A 19178-nucleotide genomic window follows, 5' to 3' on the forward strand; every position below is an offset into this window, starting at 1 on the left:
GTGCATGCTTTTTACCTGGAAAAGTGCTAAATCATACTTTTAAAATATTTTCTAATGGTGATACTGTAGTTAAATAGTCTTCAAGTTTCATTCATAAACAAATCCCTTCCCTTCATATACCTCCTGTGGCTATGCTGTTTTCTGCCTAAGAAATTTTCTTTTTCAGCCAGAGTTTTAGAATCTCCTGAAATCTGAATTCCACTGCAAGTGATCCAAGCATCTTTAAAGTTCAAGTGTGTTTAAAGCTCATATGAGAGGAAAAAAGGAACTTGTATAGTTTTGGGTTGTTGTTTTTTTTGTTGTTGTGGGGGTTTTGGGTTGTTTTTTCCAAATTCTTCCAGGATTCTCTGTCCAGAACAATGACACTGAAGCAGGCGCAGCAAACAATTTGGTCCTACAAGTGTTGTGGGTTAACCCTGGCAGGCAGCTCAGCCCCACCTAGCCACTCTGCTTGCTTACTCCTCCCTGGTGGGGTGGGCAAGAGAACAGGGAGGGTAAAGGTGAGACAACTCGTGGGTTGAGATAAAAACAGTTTAATAGGTAAATCAAAAGCTGGGCATACAAGCAAAGCAAAATAAGGAATTAATTCACTGCTTTCCATCAGCAGGCAGGTGTTTAGCCATCCTCAGGAAAGCAAGGCTCCATCACGGACTGGTTACCAAGTAACCCAGCCAAAACCAGTGCAGTGGTGGTGCCTGCCTGAGAAGTTTTGATAATGGAATGCCTGTCCACAGCCTTTCAGCAGCAGTGGGGAGTATGGGTTTGGGGACTTGACAAAAACAAATGAAACCACTTGTGGAGGCCTGCTGTTTAGAGTCTCTTTCTAAGCCTGAATCTTTGAAATGCTAATCACTCTGTTCCACCTATTCTGGCTTTTTGACCCTTCTGTCTCCAGAAATGTTTACATGTATTTGCAGAAGCGCTATTATCTCAGCATCTGACATATGGGTCTTCCAGGCTAACCTATTATTGTGTTTCCTGGGTAAAACAACACAGTGATTGGAAAACTAAAGTAAAAGTAAACTATTACTGAGTGGCTCTGAATGTCACTTTCCATTCTGAGCAAGTTTGATGGTTTATATTTAGTAGAAGGTGTTTTTTAAGGAGACAAGAACAGCTTGAAAAGGGAGGTATTGATAGTGAGCTCTGAAGAGAGATTTTCTGGAACCTTGTGCTTGAACCATAATGAGGCTGGGAGAAGGAAGCAGGCTTCAGGGGTCGGTTAAACTAGTTAAGCATCGTGCTAAAACAAAGCACTAAAAACAACTCCCTCCTCTGCCCTTCCCCTCCAAAAAACCTGGAAAACTAGTTTATGAACAAAGTGTTTCCCAAGATGTCTTGTTCTTTAATGTTATTGTTCTTCCACTACACAAATAGAAGTGATAAATGGGAAAGTTTGTACTGCTTTTTCATGATGGAAAATTTTAAAGGATATTTGATAATACTCTCTGGATCCAAGTGCTGTTGTTTTTGGATCAGTTAGTACATCTGTTATGAGGTTCAATTTTAATTTGAAGTGAGTGCCTCTAGATAAGTATATTGCAGTTTCTATGAGTGTCTTGAACTATATTACATGAAAGCTTGGAACTAAATCACTTTTTTTCTTTTCTACATAGATTGAACTGATAGACAGAGTAGATGACATCTACCGAAATACTTCCTGGGACAATGGAGCCTTCAATGGGTACGGCATACAGATAGAGCAGGTATTCACTGAACTATGCAAAGGGTTTCTAATTTGAAGGATAAGAACATGTTTTGGATATCGAGGTTTCTGATTATTTTATCTGGATTAGAGCTAAAATAATCAAATCCTACATTATTAACTCCAGTCAAGAGCACACTGAAATAGCATCTTGCCAGAGGTGGTGTTAATGATTTGACACAGCATGCCTGTTTTCAGTTCCTCACAGCTTCTGAGACAGAAGTTTTCAGGGAGAATCTTTCTATATTTAACCTCAATTTAAAGATGCTTTTTTCCAGAATATGAGCAATTCTTGTTTCTGTCAGGCACACTCTTATTCATCTATTTAATGTTCGAGTTGATGGCTAGTGCTTAGCTTACACAGCCCGAGTGAGCCCCAAATACAGATGGAAAAAACCCACAAATCCTGCCTGAAGAGCTTTAATAACTCCCCTTAGGCATTATGATATCATGATAGTGTAGAGGCTGGGCTATAATGTGTGCACAGGGGATGTAGTGACTACAATTTACATGATGGCTTCTGAAAGTTAGTGCCCAGAAATCTGGAAAAGGGTGTTAAAAAGAAGAGGAATCCTTTGGCTTGGAGTACTGCAAGAGCTGCAATGTGGAACAGGGGTACTCGGTACAAGCTAGCTGCCCCTTTGCTAGGAAAATTTGTTAATTGGGCAGGGAGGGGGAAGAGAACATGATGCGTTAATGCTAGTTTACTGGGAAAGTAGCAGTCCTTTAAAATATCTCCTGGTTAGCTAGAACTCTGAAATGGTTTGGGGTTATTTATGTAAATCCTGGTTGTATTTGGGTGGTCTTTTTTGGTAGAGTAACATGCATCTAAAAGCAGAACGTTACAGTGAAAACTGTTGATGTCACTCTATGAAATGACTCGTGTAGTTGCTTATGATGCGGTCAGCATATCTTAACTAGCAGAGGCTGAAAAGTTAATATTGGAAGCATGCTGAGTCTGAATTTTTCTTCTTGCAGATCTGTTGAGACATTTAAGATTACATTGAAAGCTTTTCTGTAGCTGTAAAATTGATCAAAATTCATCTACGTTGTTGTTGCCCTTTTTGAAATGTAGATTATCATCCACAATGAGCCAAATCTTGTAAAACCTGGAGAAAAGCATTACAATATGGCAAAAAGTTACCCAGATGATAAGAAAGATGCCTGGGATGTGAAAATGCTGCTAGAGGTAGGTGGTAACCCTTGAAAAATTGTGCCCCTTACAGAGAATTACTTGTTCGTACAGCTGCTCTGTATGAAACTTCTCTACTTCCTTCGCACGACATGTAGATGTTACATAAAGTCAAAGTAGCTGATGTAGCCCATGGTAAAGGGCTCTATTGCATAATTACAGACCACACACCAATTAGAATTATTAACATGTGGCCTGAGTCAGAAAGGCAGTCCTGATGTGTCTGGCCCAGAGACTGGCTGCCTTGTGACCTTCATCAAATAATTCTACTTGGTTTTCCCCTCTCTGTGAAAAGGGGAAATGAATAGACAAGTTATGTAAATTAATGTGTGCAAGGTACTTGGGTATTAATTTAATTTTCTGCAGCTCTGTAGGACAGCTAAACAGCTGCTTTTTTCTGACTTAACCAGATCTAGAAGGTGCTTGTTTGGCTCATTAGATAAATGTTCTTATCTATAGACTTCTAATATGCACAGTAATGTGTCTTACAAAAATTTGACTTTTTTTTTTTCTTTAAAGCAATTTAGCTTTGATATTGCTGAGAAAGCAGCTCACGTGTGTCTTGCCCATCTCTTCACATATCAAGATTTTGACATGGGAACACTTGGATTGGCTTATGTTGGCTCTCCCAGACCTAATAGCCATGGTGGCATTTGTCCTAAAGGCAAGGCTTCTTTTTTTTTCTGTCCCTCTTGTGGGTTCAAAACTATTTTTTGTTATTTGTGTTTAATCCTCTTCTCCAGCTTTCATGGAGCATGATGTGTTATTTGCCTAGACTCTAGTTGTTGTTTTTTGGATAGAATAGATGGCTGTTTTCTTGGCTGGAGCTGGAAAAGGAAGGGAGGGAAGGATAAAAGTCACTAAGCTATCTGGTGTGAACAAGCTGGCTAGAACAAACCCTAAGCCAAGGGCTGCTTTGTGTGGGTGCATCTTGCAGTGGTTCTGGAATGGCAGATGCTGTTGTCTTGGAAATGTCTTATATTTTCCCCTTTACTGCAATACATAAGCCGTTTGTGCTGTGCTTGAAAGATTCCCCACTCCAAAAACTGGCAAGAGGCAGGATCTCACTGGTGAGCCTGTGAGAACAGTAAAGCTGTTCATTTCGCCAAACAAGGATCCCCCTCTCCCGCAAAAAACCTGAAACCCCCCAAAAATGTTTGTCAATTTTTATTTGTTTCTTTCTCACTTCTATAGCTTATTACAGTCAAACTGCAAAGAAGGACATCTATCTGAACAGTGGCTTAACCAGCACCAAGAACTATGGGAAGACCATCCTCACAAAGGTAGAATATCCTCCACTGCAGAGCGAGAGCGTTCAGTGCACGGATGTGCGTGTTGGTGATGTGTGCCATGGGATTGGGACAAGCATCCATGCACTCTCAGAAACAAGCTGCTGGCTTTCTGATTGAGTCAGATCCCTGGGGACAAGGACGTAGCTCACAAAACGAAAATCACCAATTTTGTTCTTGCTGACAAGGGGAGTCAGGGCAGAATGGAATTGAAGATTGAATTCACTGCGGAACCGGAGTGAGGAAACATAGCCAGTGTCTAATAGGAGTTCTCATTGTCCAGATGTAAACTGAATTTTGATATCTAAAGGTGAATTTAGATGTATTTTGCTTAAGAAAAACCAAAAACAAGCTCTCAAACGGAACAAGCAGTATTATACAACAAGTAGCTCTACAGTAACAACAAAATTAGTCTGCTGACTCAAATAAGAAAAAACTTACATGTTTGCTATTATGTACACCTACAACGTGCAGATGGGCAATTGTGTACGCTTGGTCTGTTCCAGTTGCAAGGTAAAGCAGTGAAAGTAGTGCACGCAGAGTAGAGGGTTTAGTTTGAGCCTTTTAATGAGATTCCTCTACCTGATTTTTGTGTGTCCTGAATAAGTAGAGCAGAGAACAGTATAATAGACAGGGCTTATTAGTGCTAATGCTAAGCCTAATGTAAATTGATGCTGACTGGATTTTTTTTCCATACTTGATGAGATAGTAAATACATAAAGGCCTGAATATGAGCTTTGTCTCGCTTGTAAAGACACCTGAGCAGTGCCTGTGTTTGCATCTACCAAATCTTTGCAGTTGGGCATATTTCTCTTTTGCTGACTTCTGCTAACTTCTCAGCTGTGCTTTTCTATAGCCTGATTATAAAGGGGATTCATAATTGATGTGTGGGCTAGAACTTGGCACAGAAGTTGTCAAGAAGCTAGAAAAAAAAAAGACAGTGAAGCTTTGTGTTAGAGGGATGTTGACAAAGAGCTCTAGCCGTTGCCATGCTATTTGCATTTGTTGTTCAATCTCCAAGCTGGAGTTCTGCCTTGGATTACAAAGGAAATTGAATTTGCTGTCTTCCTAGTGGCAGGCACAAAGTTTGGGATGAGGCAGCAGGAGCATTACGGATTGGTTTCACTGGGAAAGTGCTGCATGGTGTCCACTTGGGTTTAAAAAAAGAAAAAAAGAAAAAAAAACCAAACCCCAAACCTGCTTAAAACCCTTCCCCAAGGAAGCATAGGAGTGATCTCTGGGCAGCTCTCCTGTGTCTGGCTCTCACATTACCTGTGCCTACACCAGGTACCAGGGCTGCTCCTTGCAGCACTTGGTCCTTCCTGTGCCTGCACAGCAGCAGAAATGCCGGTTAGCTCGTCAAACTTGCTTCTCTCAAGCTGCTCGGTTCCTTGTGGTTAATTTTTTCTTAGTTTTATTAGTGCTAGTTTTATAGTGGTAAAACCACAACATTGTGGTTGTCACCTTGTGAGTTTGACACCATCTGCTGGTGAAGGCACTACAGGGAGGGTGCAGCGAGGCAGAGCCAGTGTGGGATCCTCAGCAGAGGAAGCCCTGTCTTGCATAAATGATGTTGGAAATCCATCCCTGTTGGGCCACATCTGTGGATGTCTTTCATAGGAATCATGCAATAGAAGAGCTTATTCAGCGCTCCTAATGTCATCATCCATTTAGAAGAAATAATTCTAATGGCAAGATATGTTAAACAAGAGATTGACTAATCATAGTAGCTGCTATGTTGCTTGGATTGTTTTTTGTTTCAACTTTTTATGCCTTCTAGCTATTTAAAAGCAAATTTTTATATTTTCAGTATCTGCATTGCATAGAAAACAAGATTGAAGCGGTATTCTAGGACAACATTTTGCCTTTAACAGTGGTTTAGTATTCAAACCTAGTCCTGGAACTTGCCTTTGAAATGGACCATAATTTTACTTGCCTTCATTTCCCCACTTCTAAAGAAAAAAATAATGTCCGTAGGGAAATCCCTTTCCATCTTAGTGTATCTTGAAATTGCTGGTGGCCTGGAGGTAGCTGGGATCTTCTGTCCTGTCCTGTTTGGACTAATTTTTTTCAGCATTGCTTTTTTCATGTTCAAAAAAGGAGGCCGACCTGGTTACAACACATGAACTCGGACATAACTTTGGAGCAGAGCATGATCCTGATAGTCTGCCAGAATGTGCCCCCACCGAAGACCAGGGAGGGAAATATGTTATGTATCCAATTGCTGTCAGTGGAGATCATGAAAACAACAAGGTATAGTAGCGTAGTTTTGCTTCCATGTACAAGTTTCTGCTGTGGTCAGTGACCCTTTGCATGGAAAGTCTATTTAGTTAATGATTCCTGTAGCTTGAAACAGTCAGGAATGTGACAGGTTAGCCATAACAAGAAAACATACTTGCATGCCGTTGGGTTCTCAGCAAGATAAGCTCATCTTTGGATTCTGAATTTCACTGGAGTTCATAGCATGTCCAGGTGCTTTTTCAATTAGTTGTTTGTAATTAGCTGTGGCTGCACACTCCTAAAAGCGAGTCATCAGCAAGAGTCAAACACGGGAACTACAGCACCAAGTAGCGTTTGGGTGGGTGGCACATAGCTGCTGCTGTTGGAGGGGGACTGCCAGACACCACAGCCATGGCGCTCGCCAGTCTCAGAAGCTTGCGCTGGCAGTGGGAACTTGGTGTTCTGCCTGTTCTGCAGATGAGAAACCAAGATTATCGAGGGAACGATTAGTCTGCAGTCTAGTCTGACTTGTTGTGGTTCACACCTAGCCCTGCTGCCGGGAGGCAGCACAGTCTCTCCCCGTTGCTGCAACTTCGCAGCCCTTCCTGGGGATGGTTGCTAGTGCTCCTGAAGCCGTGGGAGAGCTGGAGTCGGCTTTGTGACCCTGAGCCAGACTGCATGCAGATGTTCCTGCATCATAACGTAGCACTGTCCTTTTATGGACCCAACCATTACTTTCTCATCTTAAAATTTTTCCACGGTATCAAACTGGCAGTATAGAGGGAATAACTGCTTTCTGAGACACGAGAATTTGGAGGCATAAGGAGGCTGAGGCTGTCTTAATGCCACTTGTTGACAGAAAGGTACGCTCCTCAGTGCTGCTTTTTCCCCTCGCGACTCTCTAGATGTTCTCAAGCTGCAGCAAAAAATCCATCCATAGGACCATAGAGATCAAGGCCCAGGAGTGCTTCAAAGAGCGCAACAACAAAGTGTGTGGGAACTCCCGGGTGGATGAAGGGGAGGAATGCGATCCTGGCCTCTTGTACCAACAGGCTGATCCCTGCTGCTCTGCAGACTGTAAACTGAAAGATGGTGCCAAATGCAGGTAAGGGAGAGAATGGTGGGCTGGGCTGAAAGTTCCTAAAGGCATCTGCAATGTCACAGACCTCTTTCCTGGCTTTAAGGCTAAACGTGGGAGCTGAAGGCAATAAAGGTTTTCAGGAAAGGCTGCTGTGTGCATGCATCGTTTGCATATAGCGATTTTTATAGCATTCTGTTACTTTTTCTGACAAGTGCCAAGAGCTACAGGCTTGAAGATGGTGGTGGTTGTTACATTAAAGAGCAAAATCAGACATTCAAAAATTAATACTAAAACCAAAAATTGATATGTGCAAACTTCCTGTGCAAGTACAATTTTTGCTTGTAATGCAAGGCAGCTTTGAACTGGGATCGCATACTGGTATTTTTAAGACTGCTGCAAAATGTTCTTGAGCAGACAACACGGTGACTGCACCGAATGAGTCCTCTTTCTGTTCTTCTTGCTCTTCAGGGTGTTCATGGCCCTGTTGCAATGCAATGTCCAGTCTAGTTTTTCAGAGTTCAGCTCTGCACCATGTAACAGTAGAGGTGTCGTGCAATTCTGAAGAAATTCCCTGAACTATAATGCCTCTGTGTGTACTCTAAGGGCCTTCTTGCATTAGATGCAGAACAAAGAGAATAAAGACAGCACAAGATAAAGAGTATTAAACCTTCAGGACAAACAGGAAAATTTGTGGGGAAGAAGACAATGGAAGATCTTGTCCAAAGTTGCACAGCAAGTGACAAGATGATCCAGGTGCCTTGAATAAATATAAGGATCCCTGTGTTTTCTTCTAATACATTGTACTTTCTACATCCTTTCACCTTTGGTAAATGAAGAGTGAGTGGGTGTGTAGAAAGGTGGTCATGGGAGGGGGCAGAGAGGGCAAGGGTTTTGAATCAGTGAGTCAATCTCCAAGAAGTAGCTGCTTCCCCCCCCCCCCCAACATCCTTTTTCCCCGGCTTTGTCATGCTTGTACTTCTTTTTTTAAAAGATTGCTTAATATTTCTTCCTTTCATTTTGATCTTTCCACAGTGATCGGAACAGTCCCTGCTGTAAAGGCTGCCAGTTTGAAAGCGCACAGAAGAAATGCCAAGAAGCCATAAATGCCACTTGTAAAGGAGAGTCTTTTTGCACTGGTAGGATGTGGTTCTGTCCCCTTTACGTCAGCTAGCCAAGCGCTCCAGGCTCAGTGTCCTGTTCGATCTGCTTTCAAACTAGTGCCCTTTATTCATCTGGTACATGTAATTTTGGAGACCAGTTAAGCATCACAAAATTGCCCTATAATGAGTTTCATTGTAGTTCAGGAGTCACTTAGTGATTTATTGTCCAGAAGAATGTGAAAAATGTTGATTTTTTTCTTTTCTTTTTTTCCTTCCTTCTTTCCCTTAAGAAAAAGCAAAACAGAGTGTGCCACTGGGATGGGACAAGAATGAGCTGAATCTTGCCATAGAATTACTGCAACTCTGCTTCACTTCCCCACTTGCTTACTTCCTCTTCATAATCTTTCCTAGAGACAAGGAGTGAAGTCAGAGTTCCTGCTTTGCTGATGGCACCTCAGGGTCCATTACTTACTCCTTGGTCGCTGGAGTGCCACAATGCCTGACTTGTTGAAAGCCTCCAAAGCTGCTGCTGCCTCTCAGAGCTGGCAGGCAGCCTGCGGATCAAAGCCAAGAACAAGTTATTGGGGTTCCCCCCCGGGATGAGTCTGGATTTCCTTTATTGTCTCTTTCTTCTGCACACCAAAGTGCTCTGCCCTTTACTCTAACACAGTCTTCCCCTACTGTCAACCTTCACCTTCAGGGAACAGCAGTGAGTGCCCCCCTCCAGGGAATGCCCCAGATGACACAGTCTGCGTGGACATGGGGAAGTGCAAGGACGGGGAGTGTGTCCCTTTCTGCGAGAGGGAGAAGAACCTACGGTCGTGTGCGTGCAATGGTGGGTGACGTGGGACTGAACTGGAATGCTTCAGCTCTGTGTCAGAGAGTGCTGGCTTCGCCATGGGCTTCCCTCTTGGAGGGCAGAGTTTATGGTTTCTGAAGAAGTTTAAACTGTTGTTTTTTCAGGGCTAGTGTTTTCCATTTGGAAAACAAATGTAAATGTCCCTTTGTCCTCTGGTGGTCTGGGTTTGAAGATGTTAAGATGAGACTTGTGGTCTGGCACCCCAGTTAAAGGAGAGGGCATTCTCCCACCCTCTGCTGCCTCCTCCACAGGCAGATTGTTGTCTGATTGTAAAGAGATCCCAACCAACCTCTGGACCAGACATCTGGCAGAGGAGTGGTGGCCTCCAACAAGTGGTTAAAGAAAGATTTCAGAGAGGTTAAAGTGCCATGAGAACATGGGATCCCTGAGCCCAGTCCCCTCCTACTGCAAACCTGCCCGTCCCATGCTTCTGTCGATAAGCTTTACTGTTTGCTTGCTCTCCATTTTGGCTCTTAAATCTGATAAAGCAGCTGGGAGCAGGAGGACAGCTTAACAGGAGCGGTGCAGGGAAGTGCTGGTAGCCCCACCATTTGAGGTGCATGGCATAGCCAAGGAGAAGGCTGCCTGGAGGACCCAAGGCCAAGAAATATTTAAATCTGTGTCTTGGATGTGTTTGGAACCTGCCTGTTGATTCCTGCAGTGTTGGGGTATCAGCTTGGAGAGCTGTGTCCCCTAAGATGTTGCGCAGGACACCTGGTTGAGTTTCAGGCTTGGTGATCGGAGCATCTGAAATTGGGTGACTTGCACAGCCCTGCCTTCCCTGTGGGGGAGCTGGGCGGGAGCGTGGTCAGCCAGGGGATGTGTGACGTTATGCATCTGTGTGGTTATGGGTTGCAGGTGATTCTTGGTGCTGAGTTTGTTGCTTTGTTACAGAAACGGATAACTCCTGCAAGGTGTGCTGCCGGGACGAGCAGGATAGGTGCATACCATACGTTGATGCTAACGACCAGTTTCTGTTCCTGCGCAAGGGGAAGCCTTGTACTGTGGGCTTCTGTGATACAAACGTAAGTTTTCCCAGATGTCAATGCACTGCATGCTCTGCTTCTGTGGCCGGGTGTTTGAGTCCTCTGTGCCAAGGACCGTGCTGGTAAAGAGAAGCCAAAGCTTGACATGCTGCTGAGCAGGGTGATAGTGTGTAAGTACCTCTCCACAGGGTCAATATTAAAGGGTGTCTGAGGCTGCAGGTGGAAGCTCATTCTGCAGAGACCTGTGCGAGGTGAAGCTGTTACCTTCCGCTATTCCTTATAGCCCCTTTTGCTGCTCCCCACAGCTCAGCCAGCTGGCAGTTTGTGTGAACGAGGTGAATGAGTGCTGCTGTAAGCTCGGCTAGGTCTGCCGTGCTTGCTATTTCAGCTGTTTGTGTTAGCCCAATTAATTTTGACTAAAATAATTCAGGTCAGGGAGCAATTGCATGAAAATCTGGCTGGCAGTATCTTGAAGGGGGCAGTGAGCCCGTGGCAGGGAGACTGGTGGGTTGCAGGCACTCAGGGACTGTTTCTGTGGTACAGCTGCACAGACAGTTGCATCACCTGCAGACCCCAACGGTTGAAGCTAAACTGGATGTTGGCAGAAGTGAATTTGGGAGGCCTTGTCCCAGCCCTTCCGCTGGCAGAACTGGAAGACTGATGGTTTACTGTGTTAAACCAGCATGGCCAGATCTGGGTTTGTAACCTTGGGCTCCTGAGAGCTGCAGCCTTCTCAGCGGGTAATGGGAACTGAGGCTTCTGGTGGTTAAACCTCTCCAGAAACTTTAGTTTTAAGTTCCCTAACATGGGGTGAGGGGGTGTAGGTTTTGCACATTTCAAGCATTAAAACTTCATCTGTTTCAGACAGCAATAGAATTGAAATTGGTTTGCCAAAAATAAAGGCAGTAAAACTGGACTGCTGCTACCAGGCAGAGGGTAAACCTATATTCAGAATGTGAGTCAAGTGCTGCTGTGTCTGTAGTTTTCATTTTGTTACCATCTTTGTATCTTCTGCCCTCTCCAAGAGGGCAGTAGTTAATGCTTAGATAGCATAAGATTATTTTGTAAATAAGTGTTTACTTTTGCAGGGCAAATGTGAGAAACAAGTACAGGATGTGATTGAACGATTTTGGGATTTCATAGATCAGCTCAGCATCAATACTTTTGGTAAGATATGTAACCATATCCTTTGGGGTTTTTTTTGTTCACGAACCTCTAAAGCCTCAGAGGGAGTTAGCTGGCTGGTTTTACTCACCCATATGCAGGGGTAGCTAGTAGCTGTGTTCTGATGTATGTAAATACACTTTTGCCTAAAGTTTGACAATATTGATCTTGCTTTTTAAAGCTGAAAAGATGGAGGATCATTTTGCATTTTTACACTCTATTATTTTCTAGACATCTTCCAAGCTTATAAAGGTGATGATAGCTGCTTGTCTGAATACCAAGAAGTAGGTCAATCAGAGAAAAGGAAATAAGTCAGTCTTTTTAGAGGTCAGCTAGATTCAGCGTAGTATAAAGTGGGCCTCTCAGTGGGATTTAAATGTCAACAGATCGGGAGAGGAAAACTTAATTTCTCTCTTATTTAAGAGCAACATTGAGGTCACACGCCTCAAGCTGTGTGCCTGTACTGAGTCGCTGCCCAGCAATTGTGAGCGGGCCTCCTGGGTTCTGATCCCCACCCTGCCATCCAAGCAGGCAGCCCCTGAGTGTAACCCCCCAGTGCAACCCCCAGCACCTCAGTTGGTGTTACTGCAACCATACAAACCCTGTTAATGAGCCGGTGCTGGGTAACGGCTGGGTAACTGCATGCACTCACGATAATCCTGTGCCTACACAGTGTAAGTATCTGGGTTTGGGGCTTTCAATCTTGAGTTCTAGGGTCAAAACATTCTTAGGTGGTAGTTAAAGCTATTTAGCCTGCTCAGGTAGAGGCAGTTTGTATAGCCTTGATGTTCAAATATTTTGTTTGTGGAAACAGGTAGTTATCACATGACTAAAATCAGAATTTGGTAACAGACTCGCAGTGTGTCTTGTATAATTGAGGGGAGCAGCTTGGCTAATGCAGCGTAGCCTGTTCCCAGTCAACTTACATTAAATGGTATGGCCTGTCAGCATTTCTCATCAGAAAGGGGGGGGGGGGGGGGAACCCGGTTCATGTTAATGTATGTTTACATTTTTCTAAAATTGTATAATTTCTTTTATCTTTGCCTAGTCCTGCAGCCTGTGCCTCTCTGAGCAATTCTGCGGCTTGGCTTGTATGAGCACTGGCTGCAGACTGGGGATAGATGTGTATGTTCATGAAATGGCGTTTGGGAGGTAATTAACAGATTGGAACTGATTCCACAGGAAAGTTCCTAGCGGATAATATAGTGGGCTCTGTGCTGGTCTTCTCCTTACTTTTTTGGATTCCTCTCAGCATCCTTGTGCATTGCGTGGTGAGTAAGCTGTCTTTGAGATGACTGCACTGTTGGATTGAGCTGTAAGAGAACACCCTTCATATATGAAATGGCAGATGTCTGTGGGAGAAGGTGATGGGATGCTTTTAGCAAACCCCAGGGGGGCAATCCAGCATCTGTAAGACTTACTGCTCCTTCAGCAGGCAAAACTGGCTATACTCTGCTGGGCTCTGGCAGACTCAGTGCTCCCGTGACTCTTCCCTGGAGCCCTTCCCATTCTTTCCTACGCATATTTTCCTCCTCTGCCTCCCAAATTCTACCCAAGTATAATTTTGGTAACTTCTATTGGAGTCAAAAGTTTTCTAAAGCCCTGCTAAGAAATAAACCACCCACATTTTGTGGGGAGACCCGGAGCGGGAAGTGGGCTTGGTTGAGCTTGAGTGGATGGCTAAAGAGAGCTCAGGGCACCTGAGACCGTGGGCAGGTGGGGTGATGCTGACAGCAGTGAGGGTTGCTGCACCCACGAGCACTCCTGAGGAGGACAAGAAGGCATCGAAAGTCGGGGAAGGGAAGAGACCCCCACGCTCTGCTGTGTCCCTGCAGGGAAAGGGGGGCAGGGACCTTTCAATTGGGAAACTAACTTTCGTATTTTGTGTGTGTGTGTGTTTTGGTTCACTTTTGTTTGTTTTCCAATAGGACAAGAAATTGGACAAGCAGTACGAGGAGAACACAAAGTCCCTGTTTTGCCCCAGTGTAAGTTGCTATCTGAATTGCCAGAAAGCTCTCCTATGTGTATTAGAAAATCAGAACCTAAGGTGTGTGCAGAGTATTTATCAAAGAAGTGGTAATAGCCAGACCTGAAGCCCTGTGCCTCACACTGCAGATGGATGAATTGATTTGAGGGGAAGCCATTTTCTTGAAGAAGCCTGTGTTTGATATATCGAGCACCGCAGCTTTACAGGGCCTGATTCTTCCTTCCTGTAAGAGCTGTGCCTTGACCTTGTTGACAAAGCAGCTCTCTTGCAGCAGCCGCAGCTCCCAGGGCCGGAAGCCTCTCTGCTCTGTGGAGTGCCACTTTGTGCAGCAGGCGCCTGTGTATGGGGGTCCCCTCAGCTTGGGTCGCTGGGCAGCTTCAACCACAGACCACTTGTTCCCAGTCAAGTGTTGTCAGCAAAGCACTAGGCTCAGCGGGGGTGACACTGCAAAAAAATCTCTGCAAAATGTGGCGTCTTTGCTGCAGGAGAGTTGTTTGCAGGAGTCAGCTTGTAGTGGCCAGCTAAAGCTTTCCAGTTGCTTGTGGGATAGCGGGCCTCACGGTGCTGGGACCCATCAGTGACACTTCTCAACTTGTAGATGCTGATTTGGGAGAGGGTGTGGTGGGTTGACCCTGGCTGGGGGCCAGGTGCCCACCAGAGCTGCTCTATCACTCCCCTCCTTCATTAGACAGGGGAGAAAAAGTGCAACAAAAAACTTACAGGTCGAGATAAGGACAGGGAGAGATCATTCTCTAATTATCATCACGAGCAAAACAGACCAAACTTAGAGAGGGAATTCATCTTATTTATTACTAAGCAAAACAGAGTAGAGGAATGAGAAATAAAACCAAATCTTAAAACACCTCCCCCCACCCCTCCCATCTTCCCGGGCTCAACATCACTCCCGGCTTCAACCTCCTTGCCCCTCAGCGGCACAGGAGGACGGGGAGTGGGGGTTACGGTCAGTTCATCACACGGTGTTTCTGCCGCTTCTTCATCCTCAGGGGGAGGACTCCTCTCATCCTTCCCCTGCTCCAGCGTGGGGTCCCTCTCACGGGAGACAGTCCTCCACCAACTTCTCCAATGTGAGTCCTTCCCATGGGCTGCAGTTCTTCATGAACTGCTCCAGCGTGGGTCCCCCATGGGGTCACAAGTCCTGCCAGCAAACCTGCTCCAGTGTGGGGTCCTCTCTCCATGGGTCCACAGGTCCTGCCAGGAGCTTGCTCCAGCGTGGGCTTCCCACAGGTCACAGCCTCCTTCAGGTGCCTCCACCTGCTCCGGCGTGGGGTCCTCCACGGGCTGCAGGTGGAATCGTTACACCCCCTCATCCTCCCTCCATGGGCTGCAGGGGGACAGCCTGCTTCACCATGGTCTTCACCACGGGCTGCAGGGGGATCTCTGCTCCGGCGCCTGGAGCACCTCCTGCCCCTCCTTCTGCACTGACCTTGGTGTCTGCAGATGTTCTTACATCTTCTCACTCCTCTCTCTGGCTGCAAAAGCACTCTCTAACTGGTTTTTCTCTTTCTTAAATATGTTATCACAGAGGCGCTGATTGGCTTGGCCTTGGCCAGCGGTGGGTCCGTCTTGGAGCCAGCTGGCATTGGCTCTATCAGACACAGGGGAAGCTTCTAGCAGCTTCTCACAGAAGCCACCCCTGTAGCCCCCCTGCTACCAAAACCTTGCCATGCAAAACTGACACAGAGGGGAAGAGCAAAAAAAAGTGCCTAGATAGATTTTAATTACAATCCAGCACAGCGCACCTTCTGACATAGATTTTTGGGTACCTGTCCAGTGCTTTGACAGCCCAATTCTTACTAATAACTGAAACAGTCAATTAAGGAAACATTGTTTTGTAACAAGAGGGGGAAAAAAAGCCTTGCAGAGCTCCGGTACAACCACTGGGGGAATCACACGGAAGTCAAAGACTGCTGAGGCAGATTGCCTCTGTCAGCTACTGTGATGTAACTGAAGGTGATCTTAGTTCAGGTCCCCCACAGCTGGTCTTGAATGCTGTAAGAAGTCACCTTAGACCTTTATACTTGAATTGAATCAAAGATCTCAGAAGCAGGTGTAGCAACAGAGCACCAGTATAGTTAATGGGCTCCTTGCACTAGCAACAGTTTAACAAACAAATCTCCTGTCTTTTGGATCTGCTGAGAATTGAGCAGTTGGGAAATGCGGTACTAGTAGCAGGTAAACATCTCATCCTGTGCAGTATTAGCATTTACTGTGGTGTGTGGGGATTTTTTTTATGCCCAGAAATCTGGATATTTTCCAAACTATGCTCAACTGGAAGCAGAAATCAATGGGATTCAACTGAATCTGGGTTGCAGAATTTAGGTGTGATCACAGTGGCTCCTCCACTCTTTGACCCTGCGTTCAGTGCAGCTTCTTGCACATGAAACAAGGAACTCCTCGGGTTGGGAGAGCGTAATGAGCTGTACCTTTGAGTGCCTCCCTGCACTGAGCTCTCAGTGTCGTCTGGCTTGACCCTGCATTTCCAGTCCTAGGTTTTGCCAAAGGTCCCGGGGAAAGCAGGGCTGAGCTCTGTCCCAGTGAGGCCATCACCTGTGGTGCTTTGCATGGATAAGAAACAAGCAGAGAGGAAACGGCCTTTAGTGCTTAGCCTAGCTGGATTTCTGGAGGAAAAAACGCCACAACAAATTCCTTATGTTGGATGTTCCCTTGCTCTTAAGTAAGCGTAAATCTCGTGTAAAATCCCGAAGTGTAGTGCAGTGGGTTCAGCACAGGGTAGCTGTGGCAGCATGAGGGGAGTGAGCATGTCTCTGCTGGGAGGAGAGGAGCTGGTGGCCTTTAAACTGCTCTGACAAGGGTGGGTGCTCCTCAGAAGGTGCCTGTTCCCCTTGAAAATGGTGCAAAATCACAGAATCATAGAATCAGAATCATAGAACAGGTGGGAAGGGATCTCAAAAGATCATCTGGCCCAACCTTTTGAGGGAAAGGGAGCCTAGATGAGATTATCTAGCATCCTGTCCAGTCACATATTGAAAGCCTCCAGTGATGGGGACTCTACCACCTCCCTGGGGACGTTGTTCCAGTAAATTACTGTTATCACTGTAAAAAAATTCTTTCTTATATCAAGATGAAACCTAACGGGCATGTTCAAGTGTGCATGTGACACTCACTGTGCCTGCCTGGGTCAACAACGTGTGAGCAGTGAGGTGCAGCAGGTGACTTAGGTGTCCTATCAGCCATGGCAGGGTAAGAGTCCTGCCTGGTGACCAGCAAGTCTAGGAGAAAGCTGTCTACTAAAACCCAAACTGCTCAGTTGCCTACCCACCACTTTTGCAGAGATTTTACCCGGGTTCATTATCTAAACAGGATAAAACTATCAGCAGAACCATTCAAGTCCTACTGGCAAGGTCTCATAGTTAAAGGTGCGTTGTAACAGTGGTAGACCAGCCAAAAGCTGTACTCTGGATTAGAACCTGGTTGCTTTTCCCAGTGACGTGGCTTCTTGTGTCTTGCAGAACGTGGAGATGCTCAGCAGCCTGGACTCTGCCTCCGTCCGAATCATCAAGCCCTTCCCCACGGCGCAGTCGACGAGCCGGCACCAGCCGCTGCAGCCCATCACAGCCGTACCTGCCGTCACCGCAGCGCCGAAACAGGACCACCAAAGAATGGACACTATTCAGGAGGACCCGAGCACCGACTCGCACATCGATGAGGACGGGTTTGAGAAGGACCCTTTCCCAAATAGCAGCTCGGCCGCCAAATCTTTTGAGGACTTGACGGACCACCCTGTCATAAGGAGTGAGAAAGCTTCATCCTTTAAACTCCAGCGCCAGAACCGGGTGGACAGCAAAGAAACAGAATGCTAGTGTCTTGCTGCCTTCTAAATGGATCACTTGTGTCTGCAAAATAAGGATCTAAAATCATTTCATTTATATAAATATAAATATATGTATATATATTTTTGTGAGGGAGTGGGAGAAATAAGGAAGTGACCTACTGCAGATGCTGGTCATGTGTATGACCTTCCTTAATGACATTTATTAGAGCATTATATCTTTTAAAAAGGAAAATCCAAACTAAAACTGGCTTGTTTTTGAAGCTTTTTGGATTTGTTTTTTCTGTTTCCTCGACCTTTAACATTTCCTTCAACCTGTGGTGCAAAACCAAATATCCTGCTGGATATTGGATTGTGTATATCAGCCTTTTTTAATAATTTAATATTTTGTAGTCTGACAGCACTGATGGACAAAATTAAGGGGCTTTTAAAAACAAAATGAAAACACTGCAGTATGTTCCATAGAGAGTAGATCACTTTTAGCAATTTAAGATACATGTAAGCAAAAGCCTAAACAGATGCCTTGAGAACAGAATTGCGAGTAATGAAACTTAAAAAGGTGGTCTCACAGCATTGAATGAAAATGCATAAGATGAATCAAGAAGCTTAAGATAATATACAGCTTCTAAATAAATAAAAATAAGTCACAGAGGCTGTTAAATCTCATATGATCCGTGGAAATGAAACTCTCTTGCCTCTAGCAGTGAGGTTGTCCTGTCTTTGTGTCAGAGGAAGGCTTTCCTTGCGTTTCCCACTCTGTGCCAAGAGGCTGGTGTGTCGCAGGTGTCTGGTAGGAGAAATCATTTCTGTGGATGGGGACTGTTCTAACCAGCTGTTTACAGCGGTTGTTTCAGTGCAGAAATGTTTCTCTGAATGTTATTTTGAAATAGGTGATGCTGTTGTTGAGCTGTTTGAAGAGCTGAGCCTCAGTTCTCAGGGTCCGTGTGGCCTTTGGAAGCTCATACTCCATAAATAAATTGGGGGGTGGAATTCACTCCATTGCGGGGGGGTGTTTGTTTAAAAAACAATTGTGAATTTAATCAAAAAAGAAATAAACCTTTGTTAAACTTACAGAACAGGTATAAGGAGGAGACTTCCTGAATTCAAATTCCTACAGAGGTAGTACGGTGCCATGTTAAAGGTTGGTAATTTATTGGTGGTGTGCAATGCAGCTGGGGCTCCGTAAAGTTAGTGGGGGCTGGCCCAGGAGCATTGGTGTAGCTCAGTGGCAGAGGGACTGACGCTCTGGGGTTGCAGAGCAACTGTCGTGATAGCAAAGCACGTCTTAATTCTGAATCTTTTCTCCCCTCATGATCTGACAAAACTGACATAAATTGTGACTAAGGGTTGAACCATTTTTAACTGTTACAAGCCTGCTGAGCTGCAGGGTAACTGCAGCTGCAGGAAGCCTCCATTTTTAAATGGGAGGGAAAGGAACCAAAGTGGTGCTGAAAGATGGTGGGAGTAACCCCCTCTCCTCCCCACCCAAGGACACTCATTACACTACTACTTGAATGGCTGCCTTATGGTATTCCTATCTGACTGGCTGTTGTGTTTTATATTATACTGGGTTTGAACTTTGTTTGGGTTGGGTTTTTTTGTTTTGTTTGGGTTTTCTTTTTTGATTCAGTGCAAAGTACATGTGTGAGGAGTTAATTTAATTCCCAATACAATAAAAGCTTTTTATATTAAAAAAAAAATACATTAAATCAGACCTGTTTCTGCGCAGTCCTTTTCTAAAAGATCTAAACTTGTTTGTTGTCAAACCCCACGTTAAAAGCCCA

General features: G+C 45.0%; 1 protein-coding gene across 2 annotated transcripts in view; it reads left to right on the forward strand.

Moving 5' to 3' along the window:
• The window catches only part of ADAM17 (ADAM metallopeptidase domain 17), a 37384-nt gene extending 18276 nt beyond the window's left edge, over positions 1–19108 (forward strand). For both annotated transcript variants that reach the window (XM_075750650.1, XM_075750652.1), the window contains exons 7-19: positions 1617–1706; positions 2781–2894; positions 3417–3561; positions 4092–4180; positions 6287–6439; positions 7312–7511; positions 8520–8623; positions 9288–9422; positions 10341–10471; positions 11521–11599; positions 12779–12867; positions 13525–13581; positions 17075–19108. In XM_075750650.1, coding sequence (XP_075606765.1) covers positions 1617–1706; positions 2781–2894; positions 3417–3561; positions 4092–4180; positions 6287–6439; positions 7312–7511; positions 8520–8623; positions 9288–9422; positions 10341–10471; positions 11521–11599; positions 12779–12867; positions 13525–13581; positions 17075–17425 — 1737 coding nt within the window. In that variant the 3' untranslated portion in view covers positions 17426–19108. The remainder of the gene's footprint in view (positions 1–1616; positions 1707–2780; positions 2895–3416; positions 3562–4091; positions 4181–6286; positions 6440–7311; positions 7512–8519; positions 8624–9287; positions 9423–10340; positions 10472–11520; positions 11600–12778; positions 12868–13524; positions 13582–17074) is intronic.
• The last annotated feature ends 70 nt before the right edge of the window (positions 19109–19178 follow it).

Source organism: Balearica regulorum, chromosome 3 (genome assembly GCF_011004875.1).
Source record: "Balearica regulorum gibbericeps isolate bBalReg1 chromosome 3, bBalReg1.pri, whole genome shotgun sequence".
Taxonomy (NCBI): Eukaryota; Metazoa; Chordata; class Aves; order Gruiformes; family Gruidae; genus Balearica; species Balearica regulorum.